At 41.5% G+C, this 21851-nt stretch overlaps 1 protein-coding gene across 1 annotated transcript in view; it reads left to right on the top strand.

Moving 5' to 3' along the window:
* Positions 1–21501, top strand: part of CHRNB3 (cholinergic receptor nicotinic beta 3 subunit) — a 39667-nt gene extending 18166 nt beyond the window's left edge. The window contains exons 2-6 of the mRNA XM_075284253.1: positions 5859–6010; positions 11194–11238; positions 12740–12849; positions 14322–15204; positions 21069–21501. Coding sequence (XP_075140354.1) covers positions 5859–6010; positions 11194–11238; positions 12740–12849; positions 14322–15204; positions 21069–21206 — 1328 coding nt within the window. The 3' untranslated portion in view covers positions 21207–21501. The remainder of the gene's footprint in view (positions 1–5858; positions 6011–11193; positions 11239–12739; positions 12850–14321; positions 15205–21068) is intronic.
* Positions 21502–21851: the final 350 nt, after the last annotated feature.

Below are 21851 nucleotides of genomic sequence, written 5' to 3'. Positions count from 1 at the left end.
CTCCATCAAAAATCCGCTGTAATGATGAAATAGGGGGCCCGGGACAAAAGATTGCATCGGGGCCCATAAGACTTTAGTTACACCACTGAGTATACATACTCCGACATGCGATCCAGGCATGACTGTCCCACTTATACCCCATTAGAAAGGTCATAAAGGCCAAAATATTTGGAATTAGATTCTGTTACCTTAATTTCTGCCTGGATGTTATATGTACAAAGTCTCAATAAATACTTGACATTTATTTTTTTAATGTAGACTGTAAGCCCCATATAGGGATCACAATGTACATTCTTTCTTTTCCTAACAGTATGTCTTTTGTAGAATGAAAGAAAATCCACACAAACACGGGAAGAACATATAAATTCCTGGCAGATGTTGTTCCTGGCAGGATTTGAACCCAGGACTTCAGCACTCCAAGGCTGCAGTGATAACCACTGGGCCACCATGTTGCCCCTAAAGATTTTCCATTTATGCCAGACTTTTGAGTGCAGTGGACTTTCTACTAATGGTTCATGACTTTCTTTCTGGAACCTTCCTGTAGTGTGTAGTACATCTTGATATAATACGGTATACATGGATTTTAATATAATATAGAGAAAAGCAGCTTAAAGGAAGAAGCAAATTGTGTACATCTGTCCTGTAGGCAAAGTTTAGACCAATATTATGGTAGCCCTTTAATAGGCTGTGGAGACATCACAGGGAATTTAATTTCTCTATGGAACTTGCCCTGCAGCTTTGGAGCTCACTTGTAACAGAAGTTATTCCGCTAAGAAAAGTGTAGTATATTAGGGCATTACACATAATGGAATTCCCTGATATATCAGTCATTGTAGCTCTAAAATGCAGGTTGAATTTCAAGGATTTTATAACTTAAAACATATGCAAGAGATAAAACAGACTTTCTTATTTAAATTCAACCCCTCCAACGATACCTTACTGATCCTCTTGTCTGTATCCTTTCCCTGATCGAGGAGTTTGTGTGCCATTAAAATGGAGGTGTTGAATATGCTCCTTGAAGACAACCTGGTTGCCCATGTTGCTTATTCTTTTTATTTCAAATGGCAGACTGGCCCTCTCAAATATCATAGCATTCTCGTACTCAAAACTCACACAGACTATAAATTATCGCCCCATTTTGCAACGTACATTACAGAATTTAGGAATACAATGCTAACCTTTCCTGGTTTAGTACAATAAATACCGTCAAAATATATTTTCTTCCACATTTTCTATATAAACGACACTAGTTGTAACTCAACCTTCCTTTTGTCTCGCCTTGTCAGAGCAGTAAGTAAATTTGTGCTGGGCACAACTAGACCTCAGATTCAGATGTACATCCTATGTAGACCGAAAGACAAGGGTGGACAGATCTCTCCAATTTCAAAAATATCACCACAAAGAGGTACTTATGTGAACTGGTTTTGCACCCTTGTCGCTAAGTAGTGGGTTAAAATAAAAGAGGCCTTGACCCCTTATTGTTGATATCTTTTCATTAGCTATCAAAAACCATTAGAGACAAGTCCTTTTTGCCATTTATTACACAACATTTTTTACATTTACAGGACAAGGTATTCCATTCGTTATATGGGACTCATATACCAGGCCCTTTTAGCCCTCTTTTTGATTAGCCAGAATTCCACCCACGCGATTTGCTCATACCTTCCTCATAAGACATTGTTGAGACTGTATACAACACATACACTTATAAACACAGACTTTGCAGACTTCTTGGCCTCCTGCCTGTAGATGGTAATCTGTTTGTTTTCCTACATGCAATTACATAATTTCTTCTTGTTCCTTGGGGATATCCTTTTTGAGGAAATGCACCCCATTGGAGAAGTTCCTCCCACAAGGAGTCGCTGAGCAAATTGTTTTTGCAGGTATGGGCCCTAATGCAGCTCTCATCTCCTGCTAAGCCTTGCTTTTGATAAGTTTTGAAAGACAGGGATAAGATCTCTTTTTTTGGCACAAGGAATTTATATTCACCTATAAGATACAAATAGCCTGCTGAGCACAAGAGAACAATTATAAACATTTTTAGGAATGGTACCATTTCCCCACATTGTTAAACAAGGTTTACCCCTTGGTCTCAAATATATGCTGGAGGTATGTGGAATATTGTTCCAGGTGTTTCTCTACATGGTGGGACTGTCCCATTCTCTCTATCTTTTAGACAAAGATTTTCTCTCTCTATAACAGGCTTGTGGGATTGTCTAAATCTGCTTCTCCAAGAGTGGACTTTCGGTTGATTTCTCCCAGGTCCCATCAAAGTTTGAGATAAATTTTCTGATGGCTGCTTGCGCTGTCATTCCTCACCATTGGAAGTTGACTTCCTCTCCTTCCATACTGAAATGTCTGGTAGAGATGAACCTCCTGCGAGAGACGGAGGAGCTCATAGTGATAGATCATGGCACTAGGGCAGCAGGGTGACTCAGTGGTTAGCATAGCAGCCTTGCAGTGCTGGAGTCCTGGGTTTGAATTCTGCCAAGGACAACATCTGCAAGGATGTTTGTATGTTCTCCCCATGTTTGCGTGGATGTCCTCCCACACTCCAAAGATATGTTTTGCAACACTTGGATGTATTGGATTATGCTTGGCGACAACAAAGCACTCCCTCACTGATTTATAGTAGAAATCCCACAAAAATGTTTCATCTCTGGCCTGTTGGACAAGCACATGATGTAAATTGTAATGAAGGTAATCTTGTGAATGGTGGCTGTATTAGCGAGTAATCCACTCTTTTCTGGTCCACATCTGTGTCACATCAGCAATGAGATTCTTAACTGCTTCTTATGTGTGGACAGGAAGTCTCTTTCTCTATCCATTCCTAGGACAGCCTTGATGTAAGTCTCAAAGTAATAAGTGTAGAAACTGACTTCCTGTCCACACTTGAGAAGCTGTGGCAAATGAAGAATCTTATTGCTGGTCACATGTCACAGCTGTGGACCAGAAAAGAGTGGATAACTCACAACTACAGCCACCATTCAAAAGCTTGCCTTTACTACAATTTACTCCTTGTGCCTTTCTAAGAGGTCAGAGAATAACAATGTAATGAATAAACAATAACTCCACCTATTTAGATCTGAGTCGGTGAAGCGAGCTGAATGCAGTATTCCCACGAGCAGAGCCATATTTAGATTTGTGGACACTTAGTTAAAGGGGCTCTATCAGCAAAATTATGCTAATAGAGTCCCACATATGCGTGAATAGCCTTTAAAAAGGCTATTCAGGCACCGTAAATGTTATATTAACCCCCGGTCCCGTTTTTAAATAAAAGCATTAAAACATATATGCTAATCGTACCTGAACGTGCACCATAGGCAGGGATGCACGGTGCGACGTCAGCTTCGGGCACGCCTACCTCTTCTGTCTTCTTGTAGTAACGCCCTCTGGTTCCGTGTCTTCTTCCGTCTTCTTGTCTTCAAATTCCACGCCTGTGTAGTAGTGCTTCCCTCCGGAGCGCTACTGCACAGTACACTCGCGAACTGCCATTAAGTAAAATGGCAAGTGAGTCTGCACAGTAGCGCTCCGGAGGGAAGCGTTACTACGCAGGCGCGGGATTTGAAGACAAGAAGATGGAAGAAGACACGGAACCAGAGGGCGTTACTACAAAAAGACAGAAGAGGCAGGCGTGCCCGAAGCTGATGTCACATTGTGCATCCCCGCCCATGGTGCACGTTCGGTAAGATTAGCATATATGTTTTAATGCTTTTATTTAAAAAAGGGACTGAGATTTAATATAACATTTACGGTGCCTGAATAGCCTTTTTAAAGCTATTCCTGCATGTGTGGGGCTCTATCAGCATAATTTTGCTGATAGAGCCCCTTTAAACATTTTTGCAAATATAAATTTATTAAAAACTTTGTTGAGTTTTCAAGATTTTCACTAACCATCTAACTAGTGACAGTCTTTTTCTGTATTGGTTGCCAGTGAATACAACCATGAAGGCAGGAACTTTCTGTGGTCTGGCACTTGTCAGAAACTCAGCCATGATTTCCTTATCCTGTCCTTGGACAGTTTATCAGGCCGGGACAGTCCATTAATGGAAAGAAAACCCGGCCACAGCAAGCAAGTCATGGCTGGGTTTCAGAGTACAGAAAGTTCCTGCATTTATGGCCATATGTATTGGCAACTGATCAAGACAACAAACTGTCACCATTAAGATGGTTAGAGAAAATAATAAAAAATCTGCAAAGTTTTTAATTTATAGGTTTAATTTTTAATGGTCTACAAATTCAAATACAGTTATGTTTCCAGGAAAACCCTTGGACCATCACACCCCTTTTACCAAAACCTTTTTCTGACCCCTTCTTTTCTATTTTTCTCTCCCCTCCCCTTTATTTGTTTCCCCTCTTTTCTCTCACATAATCCGTCTACTTATATACTTTTTTTCTAGTTTTCTTTTTCCTTTTATACAGTACATACCTACTCATATTTCTGGCACTTTATTCTATATACTTATCTTTGATTGGGTTTTTTGTTGTTATAATTATTACTTCTACAATGTAATTAGTAATGATTATATTACTAGATAGGAGATTATTGTCAGTGTACTGCTTTTTACTTATGAGTGCATCCATTACGGTGATTATTTGCATGTCTTTGGAAGCCATTTATTGTTCATCTAGTAAAACCTTAATAATGTAAAAAAAAAAACTTCACATCCACTGAAAATAGATATTGTAAATATTGTGTACAGTTTTTAGAAATGTACATAAAAATGATGTTCCATTTGCCACTTACCCAAAAAATCGGTGAGGCATAGGAGGGGCTTCTGGCATAGTGTCACATCTTTCCCATGGTCCAGAAAATTTACTACAATTTATGCCAGAAACTGGTGTAAATACAAGCTCAAATCTATGCCAACTCTTAGCTAGCATAGATTTGAGTTTCTGGTCATTACACATATGCACGAGATGCAGGTAATTTATTATTACGACTCACATGTCTTTAAGGGAGACTCTTACCCAGAACTCAGCATATGAACTCAGCATGCAGATGGATAAGTTCGGGTCATCTGAACCAAATGGTGTTTTCCCCTTGCAAATTGGTGCCTCTGTTGCTGAGATATCGCTGTTTTTGTCAATATGGAAATGAGCTCTTTGGCACAACCAGGGTATTGCCATTTAACTTAACTCTTTGGAGCAACTTCAAAGATCTATTACTAAAAGATTGTAGGCATGAATATCACACTGCAAAGTAAAAGTGGCTATGGGGACCCTCATTCTCTCAAATGATAAGCATCCCTAAGATCCCTAATATTTTATTAAGCCAAGAATATAACCTATAGTTAGCCTTTATAATTTGGTGTCTCTTCCCACAATCCTACAGTGAAGGTAAGTTCAGATGGAGTATTTTGGTCAGGATTTTGAGGCCGTATCCGCATCAAAACCCTAACCAAAACGATGGCTCCCATTGAAATCAATGTGAGCCGCTCAGGTCTTTTTTCCGGGAGCCATTTCCGGAAAAAAGAAGCGAGATGCTCATTCTTCAGGCCGTTTTGCATCGTGATTCGCGCACCGGCTTTCAGTCGCAGCTACCCGATTCATACCCCGTATGAACTTACCCTTACAGATACATAGGTTCTCCTGTGGCTATGTAGTAATTGCTCACAGAGTATGTTTGATGTAATTCTCACAGTTTATGGACTGAATATCGTCTGAATATCTGGGTATGGTAATTGGGGCCATTATAGATCTCGGGTATCAATGTAATTCATAAACAGTTAAATACATTAAATAAATATAAATCGAAAAATAAAAGCCTTTAACCATATGTATACAGAATCCTGAAAAACAATGAAATATTTAGCTAATTCTGTATCTTGTCTTTCTGTGTCCCTCCATGTGTTTAGTGTTCTCCATTATTCACCCTCTGGCAGAAATAGAAGATGCTCTCCTAAGGAACCTTTTCATAGGGTACCAGAAATGGGTAAGACCTGTGCAGAACCCCAATAGGACAATAAAAGTCAATTTTGGCCTGAAAATATCACAGCTTGTAGATGTGGTAAGTATTATAATTAATGCATTCATTTCACAAACTCTGGATAGCAGCAAATGGATGGCAAATGATACAGATGTCCTAGTCTAATGTTCATGAGATCAGAATGGGACGTCCTATGTCTCTGACTATTCAATTTAATAATACAATAGGTTACATGGAATAAAAGTTTGGGAACTTTACTAGCGTGAAATAAAGGTTCTGCAGAGCCTAAAAAAATTACTTATCTAAAAATAGCCCCCCATTGCAGACTGCTAGAGGTCTTGGGCTGTAGTGATGACATTATCCATTTACCAGTCAAACAATGGCCTCTTCTATGTACAGCAGCATGAGACCACTGAGGTCAGCGATTGACTACAATGGTCACACACGACCAGGCGCATCAATGCTACATTATCATAAACAAAAAACAATGGGGATGACTGGGATATTGACACTAATACAGGGGCATTAATCAGGTGAGTAAAGCTAGGGCTACATGGCTAATTCGGCTCTGACTCTGTTTGTCGGACCAAAGATCATTGGGTTACGTGGTGATTCCTTCATTCATGTTCAGTAAATCGAGATGCAATGCAACCCAAGGATGCTGCGACTGCGACAAGTTGCAAAATTCTCAAGCGATGTTTGACTTGAAGTTATGGCACTCTGAGGGTCACAATGTGAAACCATTCACTAATATGAGTGAAGGATTTGCAAGGTGACCTGGCGATCTATGGTTACACAACAGGAGTATTGTAGCCCTAGCCTAATGGGTCTTTTATTTTATGGCATTTCACCTATCAGGAGAACCAGTAGAGAAAGGACCACAGTTGCGCTCACAGAAACAAAGGTTAAGGTGGAAATATACGTCTCATTATTCGCTACGAACAGGTCACAATGTATTTCGGGGATCGGCCTCCCCTTTATCAACTGCAACAATAAATACCACCAGCTCTTTTGAGTCACTGAGGATACTTACCTACTTAACCATATGTGAAAAAGCTGAAGTAAATTACTTTAGATGAATACAAAGATTTGTATATTTTTGTGCCGGAAACTTTCTAAAAATCCTAATTGTAAATGATAAAACATATTAGATTGATGCACACAAAAAATACATCAGTGGCAGCTTCATGGTTACGATTGTCTTATAAAAAAAAAAAAAAAAGCAATTCAAGTTAGTTTTTCTGAGAAGCATTTCTACAGACAAAAGAAGGCAAGTATTAACCCCAACTCAATATATTGAGGTGAAAGGATTCTATTACCTGAAATATACTGACAAAATATGAACTTGTGGTTTATTACTGCAACATGTGCGTCACTCCTGAGCCACGAAGACCAATCCAATATAGCGTTATCAGAAAATCTTGTTACCTGTGTCAGTGGTTCGGAAACAAGATATATTACAGGGAGCTCGTGTAGCAAATCCTGAAGTCATTCTTTTCACTAGCCAGGAACAATGGCAGCAGGATTTTGGTCAGTGTTATGCACTTATTTTTGAAGCAAAGGGAACTTCTGCAGAATATCTTGATATTGTACAGTGTAAAGTAAAAGCTGTTATGTGCATATTAGTATTTAAGCTATAGACATATATTATATATATTCTTCAGGCATTTTAGTTCCCTAATTCATCATTAAGGCTAATACCCCACGTAGCGAACCACAGCTGGAAAACGCTGCAGAAAAGACCACGGTGGAAACATCTCACGGTTTTTTTTCCATACCATCTTTCACAGTTTTCCTCTGCCGACTTTCTGTCTCTATTATACCTATACAGGAAACGCCAGCATTTCAGTCTACTGTAGGTATAATTGACATGTTGCTATTTACAAAAACGCAAGCGTTTTTGACATCTCAGCATTTCCACTGAAGGTTTTTTGCCAATGTGTGGATGGGATTAGCCAGAATCCCATCCACTTTGCAGGTATTGTACGGCTAAGGCCCCATGGGCCAGAAACGCCTCGCTAAAGCACTGCAGGAACAACTGCGGCAGGAACGCATCGCGGTTCTTCCTGCAGCGCTTTGAACAGAAAGTTCATGGATTTTCCTCCACGGACATTCAGCTAACATTCTATCTACAGGAAAGCCGATGGCATTTCCGTAGATGTAATTGACATGCTGCGATTTCAAAAACCACTCCAGTTTTGGAAATCGCAGCATGTCTGTGCTGCAGTTTTAAATGCAAAGTGGACATGGGATTCGGATGAATCCCATCCACTTTGCAGTTAATGTATAATGCCGCAATTTATTGCAGCGTTTCCAGCACGTGGATCCCCAGCCTAATACACAGTATTTTTTGCCATTGCTAAAATGCTGTGTATACACAAGGCGGGGCCCGATCTAAAGAGGTTTTCCACCATTACATATATTCATTGTATAAAACCTAAGAAATGAATGGTTACCATTTACAAGCTGTTAAAAATGATCCAGTGAAGTTATGACATTTATTTATTCAGTATGGCATCCCTTGTATAACAATGTGCATGACCACCTGATGAGCTGAGTGCTGGTGGACACACGTGCTTAGTCGGCGCCAATGAAAACGATCTCCATGGTGGTATCACCGAGAGGGCTCCTCTTACAGAAGTAAGAATGGGCAAAGGGTAAAGTCCAGAACCAGGCAACACAGATTAGCAATAGCACCATCAAAAACATTAATTTAGTTCTAAATATGATTTTATGTAATACTTTGAGCATACCTCCCAACCGTCCCGATTTCCGCGGGACAGTCCCGATTTGGGTGACATGTCCCGCGGTCCCGGTTGGAGGGAGGTATGTCCCGATTTCAACTCAGATCTGCGTCCAGAGGACGCAGATCTGAGTTGAACACACATGCGGCTGAAGGAAGGAGCTGACACAGGTCAGCTCCTCGCTTCGCCGCTGCCCGCCTCTCTCCCTGACACACGCGGCTGAAGCTGCTCGCGTGCTCGCTTCGCCGCTGCGTCTCTCTCTCGCTGACACATGCGGCTGAAGCGAGGAGCTGACCTGTGTCAGCTCCTCGCTTCGCTGCTGCCGCCGGCTCCTGGCTTGTAGACGCGATGTACAAGCCAGGAGCCGGCGGCAGCAGCGAAGCGAGGAGCTGACACAGGTCAGCTCCTCGCTTCAGCCGCATGTGTCAGCGAGAGAGAGAGACGCAGCGGCGAAGCGAGCACGCCAGCAGCTTCAGCCGCGTGTGTCAGGGAGAGAGGCGGGCAGCGGCGAAGGGAGGAGCTGACCTGTGTCAGCTCCTTCCTTCAGCCGCATGTGTCAGCGAGAGAGGCGGCGAGGGAGCGGAGGAGAAGGTAAGTTTAATATGGAGGTGGAACGTGAATCTGGGGGCAGATGAAGGAGAGGACGGCATGACATTGGGGCAGAGATGGGGGACATGAATCTGGGGGCAGAGATGGAGAGGACATGAATCTGAGGGCAGAGATGGGGGACATGAATCTGGGGGAAGAGATGGGGGACATGAATCTGGGGGCAGAGATGGAGAGGACATGAATTTGGGGGCAGAGATGGAGGGACATGAATCTGGGGGCAGAGATGGAGGGACATGAATCTGGGGGCAGAGATGTGGGACATGAATCTGGGGGCAGAGATGTGGGACATGAATCTGGGGGCAGAGATGGAGAGGACATGAATCTGGGGGCAGAGATGGAGAGGACATGAATCTGGGGGCAGAGATGGAGGGACATGAATCTGGGGGCAGAGATGGGGGACATGAATCTGGGGGCAGAGATGGAGGGACAGGAATATGGGGGCAGAGATGTGGGGGCATGAATCTGGGGGCAGAGATGGAGGGACATGAATCTGGGGGCAGAGATGGAGGGACATGAATCTGGGGGCAGAGATGGAGGGACATGAATCTGGGGGCAGAGATGGAGGGACATGAATCTGGGGGCAGAGATGGAGGGACATGAATCTGGGGCAGAGATGGAGGGACATGAATCTGGGGGCAGAGATGGAGGGACATGAATCTGGGGGCAGAGATGGAGGGACATGAATCTGGGGGCAGAGATGGAGGGGACATGAATCTGGGGGCAGAGATGGAGGGACATGAATCTGGGGGCAGAGATGTGGGACATGAATCTGGGGGCAGAGATGGAGGGGACATGAATCTGGGGGCAGAGATGGAGGGACATGAATCTGGGGGAAGAGATGGAAGAGGGACATGAAACTGGGGGCAGATGAAGGGTGTATATGAAACTGGGGGAGAGATAGAGGGGGGACATATAATTTACGGGTGACTGTAGGAGGATTATACTGTGTGCGGGCACATAAAAAATTAACGAGTGGGCGGAGTCAACACAAAAGTGGGTGGGGCTAAATTTGCCGCGGCGCGCGTAGCGCACCGCACATTTTGTCCCTCTTTCAGTTCTTCAAAAGTTGGGAGGTATGCTTTGAGTACCAATCAGGTTTTCATATAGCAATCTTGTGGACTGTGTTGCAAGTGAAGCAGAGTTTTCATGCTTTATTAGTCTATCATTGATAGACATCATACACACATTAAGCTATATGAGCATAACACATCCATATAGCAAAAGCATCACATTAGGCCTATTACACAGGGACATCCATAGGACATCCATAGTGGTTAATCGGACCAGTTCATACTGAGGCATTTAGAGGTATATTCCATTGGAAAGAGAATCGTGCAGCAGCAAACAGAAAACTATGCAGCTGCAGAAATGGTACATGTACATACTCCAGCACATTGCTCTTATGTGTACATGAGGCCTTACTATTACATATGAATTTTCAAATACAGTACATATTTCACTCATACAAAGCAAGTACTGTATAATACAGCAAAGGTTATAGCCCATTATTACAATTTGTAGATTGCAGAGAAATTTACAAAGTTAAAATGCAAAGCTCAAAAACTGTAAGATAAAATAGGACATAAAATCCACAGACCTCATTTATGTGTATTATGATTTTCTAAGGAGGATAACAATGCAGAAAAAAAATGATACGCCAATACATAAAATGTGCCCATAATTTATGTTTACAGGTAAATGGCTCCTATTGCCCTCTGGTTAATAATACATAAAAAAAAACTTGGTAGCAGTTGGAGAAATATTTTGTGTAGAATTGACCTATAAAGCCTCAGACAAGTAGGATTTTGGTGGTTGTCACATTTCTGATAGTCTATAAGACATGTCACCCAGTATTAAACACTATGCACTATATTTTACTGAATTAACAGATTTTCCTTATGTTCCTGGCAGGATGAAAAAAAGCAGTTAATGACCACAAACGTGTGGCTGAGACAGGTAACGCAATTACGGGGGAAATTAACGCCATGTCATTTTTGTGGCTTACAGTTGTTACAAATGAGTAATTTGTGCCTATTTAATGACAATAGTGCAACTACAATAGTCGAGAGTGGCATTTTTCAATGGCCTCTCCACTTTTCCAAAGCCAACCCCTTTAAAGATACATACTCCCTGGTTTAGGATAAGGATGAGATTAATGATAACTTTTCAGATGGCTAGAGTAATGAAGGGGTTAAAAGGGTTCTGTAGCAGGAAAAAAAATTATGGTAAATGTCTCAGAGTAGATTAAAATAACAACAAAGAGATAGTCACCTTAGTGATCTGCTACTGCTCCTATTCAACTTCTGACACTTACTAGGTACTTGCTGGTCTCTACTTCATGGTCATATCTTCACATACAATAAATGCCCGTTGACTATGGTACATAGACTCTGTGCTTATTGATTGGCTGAGATTATATTTCTTGGGAGGTAAATATCGTTTTTTTACATTTAATTTAGTTTTTATTTTTCTTACCGGAAATCCCTTTGAACAGCACCTTTCATGTCTTCTATTGTGGCAGTTGCAATGAAGACCCTCAGTGGTATGATGCAAGCCTGAATTATCAATAGACACTGGCTTCTTAATACATAAGGCACATGTCTCTGTGTCAAATCTACGTCAGTCAGGAACTGGTGTATATTTGTTATATAACACACAACAATTTTTAATAAATATGGGATATAAGAAATATGTCAGGCTGAGGCACAAGAAAGGGCAGTGTTCCAAAGATGCAAAACACTATCATCCATTAGGCACCACTTGTTCCTTGTTTTCTAAACCTTTTCATCGATTAGTTACTTACCTCCACGGAATCTCCTTTCCCTGGATGTTCTTCCTCAACCACACTATTCTTAGTAGTTTCTCATAACCATTCCACAAGAAAGCCCCACAAGATTGTCACTTGTCCCTGTCCAATCTAACACTGATGACCATGCCTTATTCTCAGTCAAGAGAATTGGAGATAAACTGCACTGAGAATGAATAGGTTAGACCATCACTATCTCACCTTGAAGAACCCCATTCTTAAACTAAATGAGCTATTATTTTTGCACACATGGCTGGTCAATATTGGGTGTATATTTTTGTTCTTGTTTTTGTCTTATAAATTTTGTACAAATATCTGAAACAAACAAATGAGACATTTATGTGAAAACAGCAAAAATCTGAAAAGTGGAAAATAATTTTTTTTTATACTGTAGAAGCAACAAAACAATTTAGGGCAAAAAACAAACACCTACAGAATATGATATGAGAACTACTGTACAAGCTCAACTGAACTGGTCCCAATTTTTAGTTCCCTCTTGCAGGTTGGGATGTGGCATCTGTATTCAGGTTAGAAGCATAAGCTGGGATATCTTATTTGAAAACATGTCTACCAACTTGGAAATTCTATTCAAGAATATTGTTACTAGTTATTATTGTGGTGTGATGTGTATTACTTTTGTCTTTGCTATAGGAATGGGTGGATTTAAAACTACGATGGAATCCGAAAGACTATGGAGGAATTACTTACATCAGAGTACCTTCTGAATCCTTGTGGCTTCCAGATATTGTTCTGTTTGAAAAGTAAGATTATATACTGTAGTGTAGTATTTATAACAGTGCATTCAGTGTATAAGTCGTACAAGAAGTCTAACAAGTGTCACGAGGTTTTCATTATGTATCTTCTAGCAGTATATACTGTTCACTCTCATAGGCCTGTATATGCTATATAGAGGCGATGATAAGTAAAACCTAATTACAATGCGGTATCACTAGTATTGACACAAATGGTCAGGACTACAATACGGCTTTAGTCTTTGTATTGGAATCTATTACTTATAGACAGTTGTGTTCTACATTTAGCGGCTTGGGCACCCTATATGCAACTATATGCTAGTCATGTATGTTATTTTGCTTTCATAATAGTGGGGACAGCATAGTTGCGCTAAAACACTGCACCAATGTTAGCAGAGGTGGATGCAGACCGTAAATGGGTGCTGTGCAAAAATCAGGGATAGACACTGATAACAGAGGTCTCCTAGGAAGGATGCAGATCCCTGGTACTCCTCACAGAAAAACTATTCTTGGCCACATAATGTACCATTAGGGTATGACAGCACTATAGTAAGATGATCGTCATACCTAACATGGTTAAACAGATGGCTTGAGTAAGAAAGGTTGCTTGCCGGAGAACAATACATATTAAGTTTTACTATTAAAGGAACACTAAAGCCAGAAGAAAGTGATACAAGTAAATTGGGCGACATTAATTCACACTTGGCATAGAGTCAACCCTGCTTGGCAATCTACAAGAGTGTACACATTCCTGAAACAAACAGGCTTGTAGAATAGAAAAGTGTATGAGCCCCTTGGTTTCCAGAAGATCAGCATAGAAACCCTTTCCCTTATAATAAGAAGTAATAGTGAGTTTTGATATTCAGTAGCTCAGTTCCTTACATGCGGTCCTGCAAACGCTAACACACTCCTGTTTGTGACTTATGGCACAGGGGCACTAGCTAAGTCACTTTTCGGAAATGTGGGCATGTGGCAGGGGGATTTACAATAACTACTTCAGAAATTGACATATAACTGGCGAAGATTTCAGATTGAGTCGCACAGGGGGCAGGAGATGTGTCTAATTTATTAAGAGGCATGAGTCTTTTGAGAAATTAGGCACATCTTATTCTGAGCACAGGAGATCATGGCTAGCTTAGGAAATGCCAGTCCTCCAAAAGCTCCCCCTTTTTGTTTGTAGTCCATCTATCTAGCGGCATTCCTCTCCGGATTAGGCCTAGTCGGGAGGGAGGTGTCGCTCTGCGGCGGAATCCGCCTCAAGAAAGAAAGGGTATGTCGCTTTTTTTTTCTGCAAGCGGGAACAAACTGTTCGCGGAAACCCATTGAATTCAATGGGAGGTGTTTTCTTGAGCTGGATTTTGACGCGGATTCCGCGTCAAAATCCTGACCAAAAAAAAACTCATGTAAAACCAGCTTTAATGTGCTTCCTTGGCAAACAGTAAAGGTTTGGGGACTTCTGCTTTACCGTATGTGTTTTTCAGTGCAGATGGACGTTTCGAAGGATCTCTGATGACTAAAGCGATAATAAAATATGATGGAACAGTAACATGGACTCCACCAGCAAGCTATAAAAGCTCCTGCACTATGGATGTCACTTTTTTCCCATTTGACCGCCAGAACTGCTCAATGAAATTTGGATCATGGACTTATGATGGAAACATGGTTGATCTTATTCTTCTAGATGCAAATGTCGACAGAAAAGACTTTTTTGATAACGGGGAGTGGGATATCATAAATGCTACCGGTCTGAAAGGGATGAGGAAAGATGGGCTTTACTCTTACCCATACATCACATATTCTTTTGTACTGAGACGTTTGCCACTGTTTTATACGTTATTCCTTATTATCCCTTGCTTGGGACTGTCTTTCCTAACTGTCCTTGTCTTCTACCTTCCGTCTGATGAAGGAGAGAAGTTGTCCCTCTCCACCTCTGTCTTGGTGTCACTTACAGTTTTTCTTCTTGTTATTGAAGAGATCATCCCATCCTCCTCTAAGGTCATTCCATTAATAGGAGAATATCTCTTATTTATCATGATCTTTGTTACATTGTCAATAATTGTAACTGTATTTGTTATTAATGTGCACCACCGGTCCTCAGCAACCTACCATCCAATGGCCCCATGGGTAAAAGGACTTTTCTTACAGAAGCTTCCGAGGCTGCTATGTATGAAGGGACATGTCGATCGATTCTCCTTTTTAGATTCCGAAAATACTGCCCCAGCTGGCAAAGCAAAAATATCTGGTAAAAGGAAACACATTCAAGCAAATGATGGAGAAAAGGTTCTCATTGCTTTCTTGGAAAAGGCGTCCGATTCTATTAAATATATTTCAACTCATGTCAAAAAGGAACATTTTATTAGACAGGTAAGTGGAATGAATAGTAGATTTTGCTTTTTGGCAAATGGTGAGATGTCTTAGACGTTAACCACACAACAATCTTCTTTGGAGCACATGAAGAAATGCAAGTGTCACAGTGCTGTGTTTTACAGTCCCAACACATTGACGAAACAAATGCTGAGAAAAACACAATGGCGTGCTTGTTTGAAAAATGCAGCACATTAATTTAACTGTGAATTTTCAGAGGAAAATGGCAAAATGCACAAAAGTATAGCTTGAATTATTTGTTTTGTGTTTTTCACATTTTTTTTCCACAGTGCCCTTTCCGGCTGTGTTTCTAGTATTAGTGGCCTTGAAATTTGCAATTTTGGGGGGAATTTAAGTACAGTATCTTTTGTTTTCAATTGGCTGTTCCTATTGCTGCAGAACCATATATCATTTTTTTTCTTAATTGTTTAAAGGGATTCTATCATAGAATCCCATATTTTATTACTAACAGGTAGGAATAGCCTATTCTTCTCCTACCTTTAGAATTCTTCTCTGTGCCGCCGTTCGGTAGAAATCCATATGCTAATGAGTTTTCAGATAGCACTGGGGGCATTCCCCTGTGCTCAAACAGCACTGGGGGTGTTCCCTGTACTGCTTTAAAACTATCCAGCGCCGCCTCATCTTCTTATGGCACGCCTCTGTGCCGCGTCCTCTGTGATATCTTCTTCCAGCGCTGGTTTCTCCAGGATCTAAATCCTAGGCACGTGCAGTTGGCTCTGCCACCGGACTTCAGGCAGAGCTGACTGCGCATGTCTGCAGCCATTTTCTTGTGGCTGCTTACACGAGTGTACTGTGCATGCAATATGCTCATGTAAGCGGCCACATGAAAATGGCCGCACAGACTGAGTTTTCAAGCAGCACAGGGGACGCCGCCAGTGCTGCAAGAAAACTCATTTGCATAACGTCGAAAACTGGGAATATCTACCGAATGGCAGTGTGGAGAAGGCTTCTAAAGGTACTATGAGAATAGCCTTTCTTAGGCTATTCCTACGTGGTAGTAATAAAATATGGGAGTCTAATGATAGAATCCCTTTAAGGCTAAGGCTCCACATAGTGGGTCGCAGCAAAAAAAAAAAAAGCTCTGCATTAAAAAACACAGCAGCAAGACATTACGTTTTTTCCCACAGTGCTTTTCCCAGACATTTCTCAGAGGTTTCCTCTGTGAACTTTCGGCTTCAATTATACCTATAGGGAAACCACTGGCGTTTCTGTAGGTATAATTGATATGCTGTGATTTCAAAAACCGCATCAGTTTTGGAAATTGCAGCATGTCCGCTGCACATATTTTCCCACAATGTGTGGATGGGATTCACTAGGGACTATAAAACACCACATGGGCCCTGGTCTTAATGATGACCTTTCATAACATCCCCCAAACTCTGTTCCTAATGTAGTGAGCAAGGGGGTGCATGATGGCGGTGGTAGTCCAGGACTGATGGGGGTAGTAGTCACAGTTGTGTCACAGGCCTGAGTGGTATACAACCCTGTTCCCCTGTCACATACATGGACCTTTCCTTTCACTTTAGCTGTTACTTTTCTACATTGTACAGGCTGGAAAGACTTCTGTGACAAAGAGTCCAGTAACAACGGTTTTAAAGAACTTTACTTGAAAAATCTCTTGTGCATGCAAGTACAGAAATCACAGTCTCTTTAGTAGCAAATAGCAGTAAAGCTTTGGCACATATCACAAGTAATTGCAGCACTTCAGTCACAGTCCCATATCCAGTCCCATATCCACTGCAATACTGATTCTGGGTAGGTAATGCTTAATTTATATACAGTCCAGTGCAGCTTTAGCTCTACCTTGGGAGATGTAACACAGCTTGGCTATACTGTGCAATGTGGTGCAAGAGTAGGTGCTAGAGCAATGCCCTATTACAGGGTGCTAAAGTGGTGGATCAACGACGTGGAAGCCGCTTAGGTTAGATCCAGCTGGGGAACCCATGAGAAGCGTGGATCCAGGCAGAGGACTTCTTTATCCAACAGGTTATTCCTCTGACTTAGGCCAATAGAATAGGATTAGGGGGCGTTCACACTACCGTCGGTGTCCGTTGCTAATGTCCGTGAAAAATCTTGTGCGGTCATAAGCAGCGGACACTAGCTGTGTCCATGACATTTTGCATTGATTTAAATGGAGATCGAGTGCGTTCTTTTACAGTCCATGCCTGTCCTTAACTGTCCGTTCCCAAAGATGTCCGACTTTTCAAGCGGACAGCAAAAACCTACATATCGGGTTTCAAGCCATGCTGAGCTACAAACCTATACATCAACCACATAAAAGAATTATAGAAGTTAGAATGCAACATGCTGGAAAATAGTGTGCGTACAGTTACAACAAAAACAAGGTTCCTTTTGGCACATACATAACGAAAGTCCAATCTTATCTTAAACTCAAGTTGAATCTGGAACTCAGATTTTCTGTATAACAGTGCCCCCTTCTGGTAGTATGTGTTTATATGCTTTACCGTTCCATTTTTGACAAATAATACATCAAATAAACAAACCTGCTAGGAGCTAGGCTTAGGTAGTAGTTTCCCACAATATTCTGTTTGGTTAGGTTAGATTAAAGAGGTGACAGCAACATCTACTATGTTACTATTTGTTAGCAGGTGTCAAGTATGTCACTGAATCCAGACCAGCTATTCCATATTTCACTATACAATCCTCATCCTCACAGCAGTCAGGCTAGGGTTAACATACCATATGAGGCACACCAAAAAACCACAGTGCCACAATGCCTCATTGCATGGAGATAAATATGTCCATTAAAGCATGTCAATTAAATCTACGGAAACGCCGGCAGCTTTCCCGTAGATATAATATTAAGAGAAAGTCCGCAGAGGAAAACTCTGTGAACTTTCTCTTAAAAGCGCTGCGGAAAGAACCGAAATGCGATCTCGCAGCGGTTATTCCCGCAGCACTTTATCGCTGCGTTTACGGCCCGTGGGGCCTTAGCCTAAAGACTAAGTATGCCTCTGCAACCAATACTATCTAATACACCTACAACAGATGAAGAAGTATCATAGCTAAGGTTGAGCGATCGTGTTTGGAAAAAATCGGATTCCAATCGTCGATCGAGAAAATTTCACGATCGCGATCGGAATTCCGAACACGATCTTTTTAGGTGGGATCGAGATCGGTAGTATTTCCTACAATGCCTTCACACTGAGTATATAGTGTATACTCAGTGTGAAGGCTCCACTGCGGTTCCATAGGAATGAATGGAAGCAGCCGGCACCCCACCTTAACCCCCTGCGCGTCGGCTGCCTCCATTCATTCTAATGGGAGACTAAGGGGGAGTTCACACAGAGTTACGTGCCGCGTGATGTAGCACGTAGACGCCGCGGGACCCTTTGCAGGCCGTACACGCTCCCATTGATTTCAATGGGAGCGGGGATCAAATGCGCTGCGCTAGTTTGCGGCCGTGAATAAATGCACAGCCGCAAACTAGCGCGGCGCATACGATCCCCGCTCCCATTGAAATCAATGGGAGCGTGTACGGCCCGCAAAGGGTCCCGCGGCGTCTACGTGCCACATCACGCGGCACGTAACTCCGTGTGAACTCCCCCAGAGATGGCACCTCCAGAGATGGCTGCTCCGCTGCTCTTCGCCTCGCTGCCGCTCCAGCTGCAGTCTTCTTCGCCTCGCTGCCCCCTCCCTGCCAGGTTAGGAGAGTGTGGGCGGGTTAGGAGAGTGTGGGCAGGTACAGGGTTGGGGAGAAGTGACGTCTCCCCTCCCAGTACCCGCCCACACTCTCCTAACCCGCCCACACTCTCCTAACCTAGCAGGGAGGGGGCAGCGAAGGGAGAAGAAGACTGCAGCTGGAGCGGCAGCGAGGCGAACAGCAGTGGAGCAGCCATCTCCGGAGGGAAGTGGACACCAGGGGGGACTAAGTAGCCAGAGGATTAAAAAAAAAATCCTCTGGCTACTTAGTGATTCACTACAAAGCGTGGATTCTAACAATTCTTAGATTCCATGCTGTATAGTGAATAGGATTGCTTTTAAAATCCGATCTCCGATTAATAAAAAAATCCCATTGACTTGCATTGGGATCGAGATCAGGTTCGAATGAAAAATTATCGGAAATCGGATTTTAAAATCGATCCTGAAAAGTCAAGATCGGCTCAACCCCAATTATAGCAGATAGTCGTTGTTAAAAACTTACCATTTTGTGACATCTGCTGCTATGCAGACCTCTGCATCTCCATGGTAACAGGAAAGTTTAAGTGATGAATATTTTTTTTAGAATTGCTTTTTTCTTTTAATTTTTTTTACTTAAGTAATAAAAATGGTTGCTAATTTGAAGACAGTCATAAAGGGATTTTCTGGTCTATCCTACATAGAGATCACTAATAGCTAAATCTATGGATAATCCCCAAAGATCTGATATGTCAGCTAGCACCCCCATCATTTACCTGTTCTCTGCTGCTGAAACAGAGATTTGAACAGGAAGTAGACAGCACTGTTCTCTGTGTAGTGGCAGAACTGAGTCACTGCAGCTTAGGTCCTATTAAAAGTAATGGGATCTGCTCTTTAGTAGTCTAGCTGCTAGGCAGAGAACAGAGCTTCCTGTTCTACTCTGTCAATTAGCTGCTAAGGACTGTTGATCTATGGGTATGTGGGGTGTCAGCCCCCCTCCACTAATGTCCTATCCTTAAATTATATTTTAAGAGCATATAGAGGCAAATTTATTAAAATAATCTAAAAGCAAAATTGTCTTAGTTGCCTATAGCAACCAATCATAATGCAGCTTTAATTGTTGAGGAGCAGAGTATACACTTAAAGCTTTGCTGTGATTAGTTTCTATGGACAACTAAACCAGCTTTGCTTTTAGGCCATTTTAAAGAATCCGCTCCATACTGATATACTATATAGCAGTCTCATGGCCATGGGCTGCAACAGACTGAGACTGACTCACTGGGTGATGGCAGATGGTGCGCCACATTTATGACAGAAATGAGGAGAAGAGCTTAAGTAATATATACAATTTATGATAAATCTATCACAGGAATCTAATATTCTCAGTGTACTAAATGTTAGTGTGTGTGGTCAAATGCTCACTAACTAAAAACACTCAATTGTGCAATGACTTCATTATTTACAACAATTCCCGTGGGACTTACAACTTTTACTATGGGACATTATGAGCCTTTTAATAAACTGATTATATGATTTATAGACCTTTTTTTATATATGGGTAAGGACCTGTAATTCGAGCACTGTGATATGACTGACATAAACCCAGTGACTAGAATGGCGTACTTATTTTATATTACACTTTGCATTTTATTAGGCTGTATAATAAAAGCTATGTTTTATTGTTAAACTTTAATAGATGGGAAATCGGGTATATTGGGTTTGTGGCTATTGATTATCTGCCACCTATTAGGATCTTGTTTTATATATGTTGTTAGGTTGAATAAAGAAGCATGTCCATCAAGTTCAACCTATATCTCTATAGCGTTAATTCAGAGGAAAGCAAAGACCTCCCTGACGCAGACGATGAGTACACCAAATTAGGGGAAATATGCCTTCCAAACTAAATGTGTTATGTCCTATTGTAATCCTGTCTATATTGTCTGTGATATGAATGTGATGACTGCTGTAAAGAAAACTCCTACAAAATTAGCAAATGTCTATCATTAGGCTTAGTTGCCAGAATGAAAGTTGCAGGATTTAGTAATTTAAAATAAATAAATGTCCATATCATTATCTTTAGTTCTAAATACCAAAAATTCTTTAAAAATATGTTTAACATATATATTTGGTTATTAACATGGGTAATTTTCTGGTTACAAGTTCCCTCTAAAGCTCCTCACTAATTCACATTTCTTGTATTCTAGGTTGTACAAGACTGGAAATTTGTGGCTCAGGTTCTCGATCGAATCTTCCTCTGGCTATTCCTCTCGGTATCCATCACAGGCTCTGTTTTAATTTTCACCCCTGCACTACGGATGTGGTTGAATAGCTACAATGTCTAATCTTGTCACATCACACAGTATCCTCAGACTATTCCAGGCAGATCACCGCTGACAGCTGTAGCCATGTCGTGTCAACTTCACTTTGTAGAAATCAATATCTTATGTTATATTCAGACAGTCCTATTTCTTCAGAGACCCACTGTCAAATTAATGTATGTCTCAATGCAATATATAACAGGCAGGTGATTCTTATCTCTGGAACACCTATCTGCTCATTTTACATGTGATTTGTACCTTGATTATATCATATTTTAAAGGGAAGTGGTAAAATATTAAATGTGTATAGATAAAAAGACACATCTATTCTTCTAACAAGTTTTTGTATTTTCCAACCTGTGACATCATTTAAGGGGGCCAAAGGTAGCAGGGAGTTGCACCAAAGCTCAGGAGAGGTGAGTAACACTGGTTATTATGTTTTCACCTCCTCTGGGTCTGAGTTTTACGCTCCAGAGTCTGAAAAGACCTCAAGGTATTATAGTTTGTGGGTGCTGAACCCATAATTTTTGCAATATTTGCAACAAACACTGTAGGGGCCACTGAAGGTCATTATATTGTGTGGCAGCCTCCACGGGCCATTACACTGTGTGGAGAGGCCACTATGTGACCCTATGCCATGTGGAGGTGCCACTATGGGACATGATAGTG

The sequence above is a fragment of the Leptodactylus fuscus genome, chromosome 1, assembly GCF_031893055.1.
Source record: "Leptodactylus fuscus isolate aLepFus1 chromosome 1, aLepFus1.hap2, whole genome shotgun sequence".
NCBI lineage: Eukaryota > Metazoa > Chordata > Amphibia > Anura > Leptodactylidae > Leptodactylus > Leptodactylus fuscus.
The sequence above is the reverse complement of the archived record's forward strand: the minus strand, read 5'-3'. Positions and strand labels throughout refer to the sequence as shown.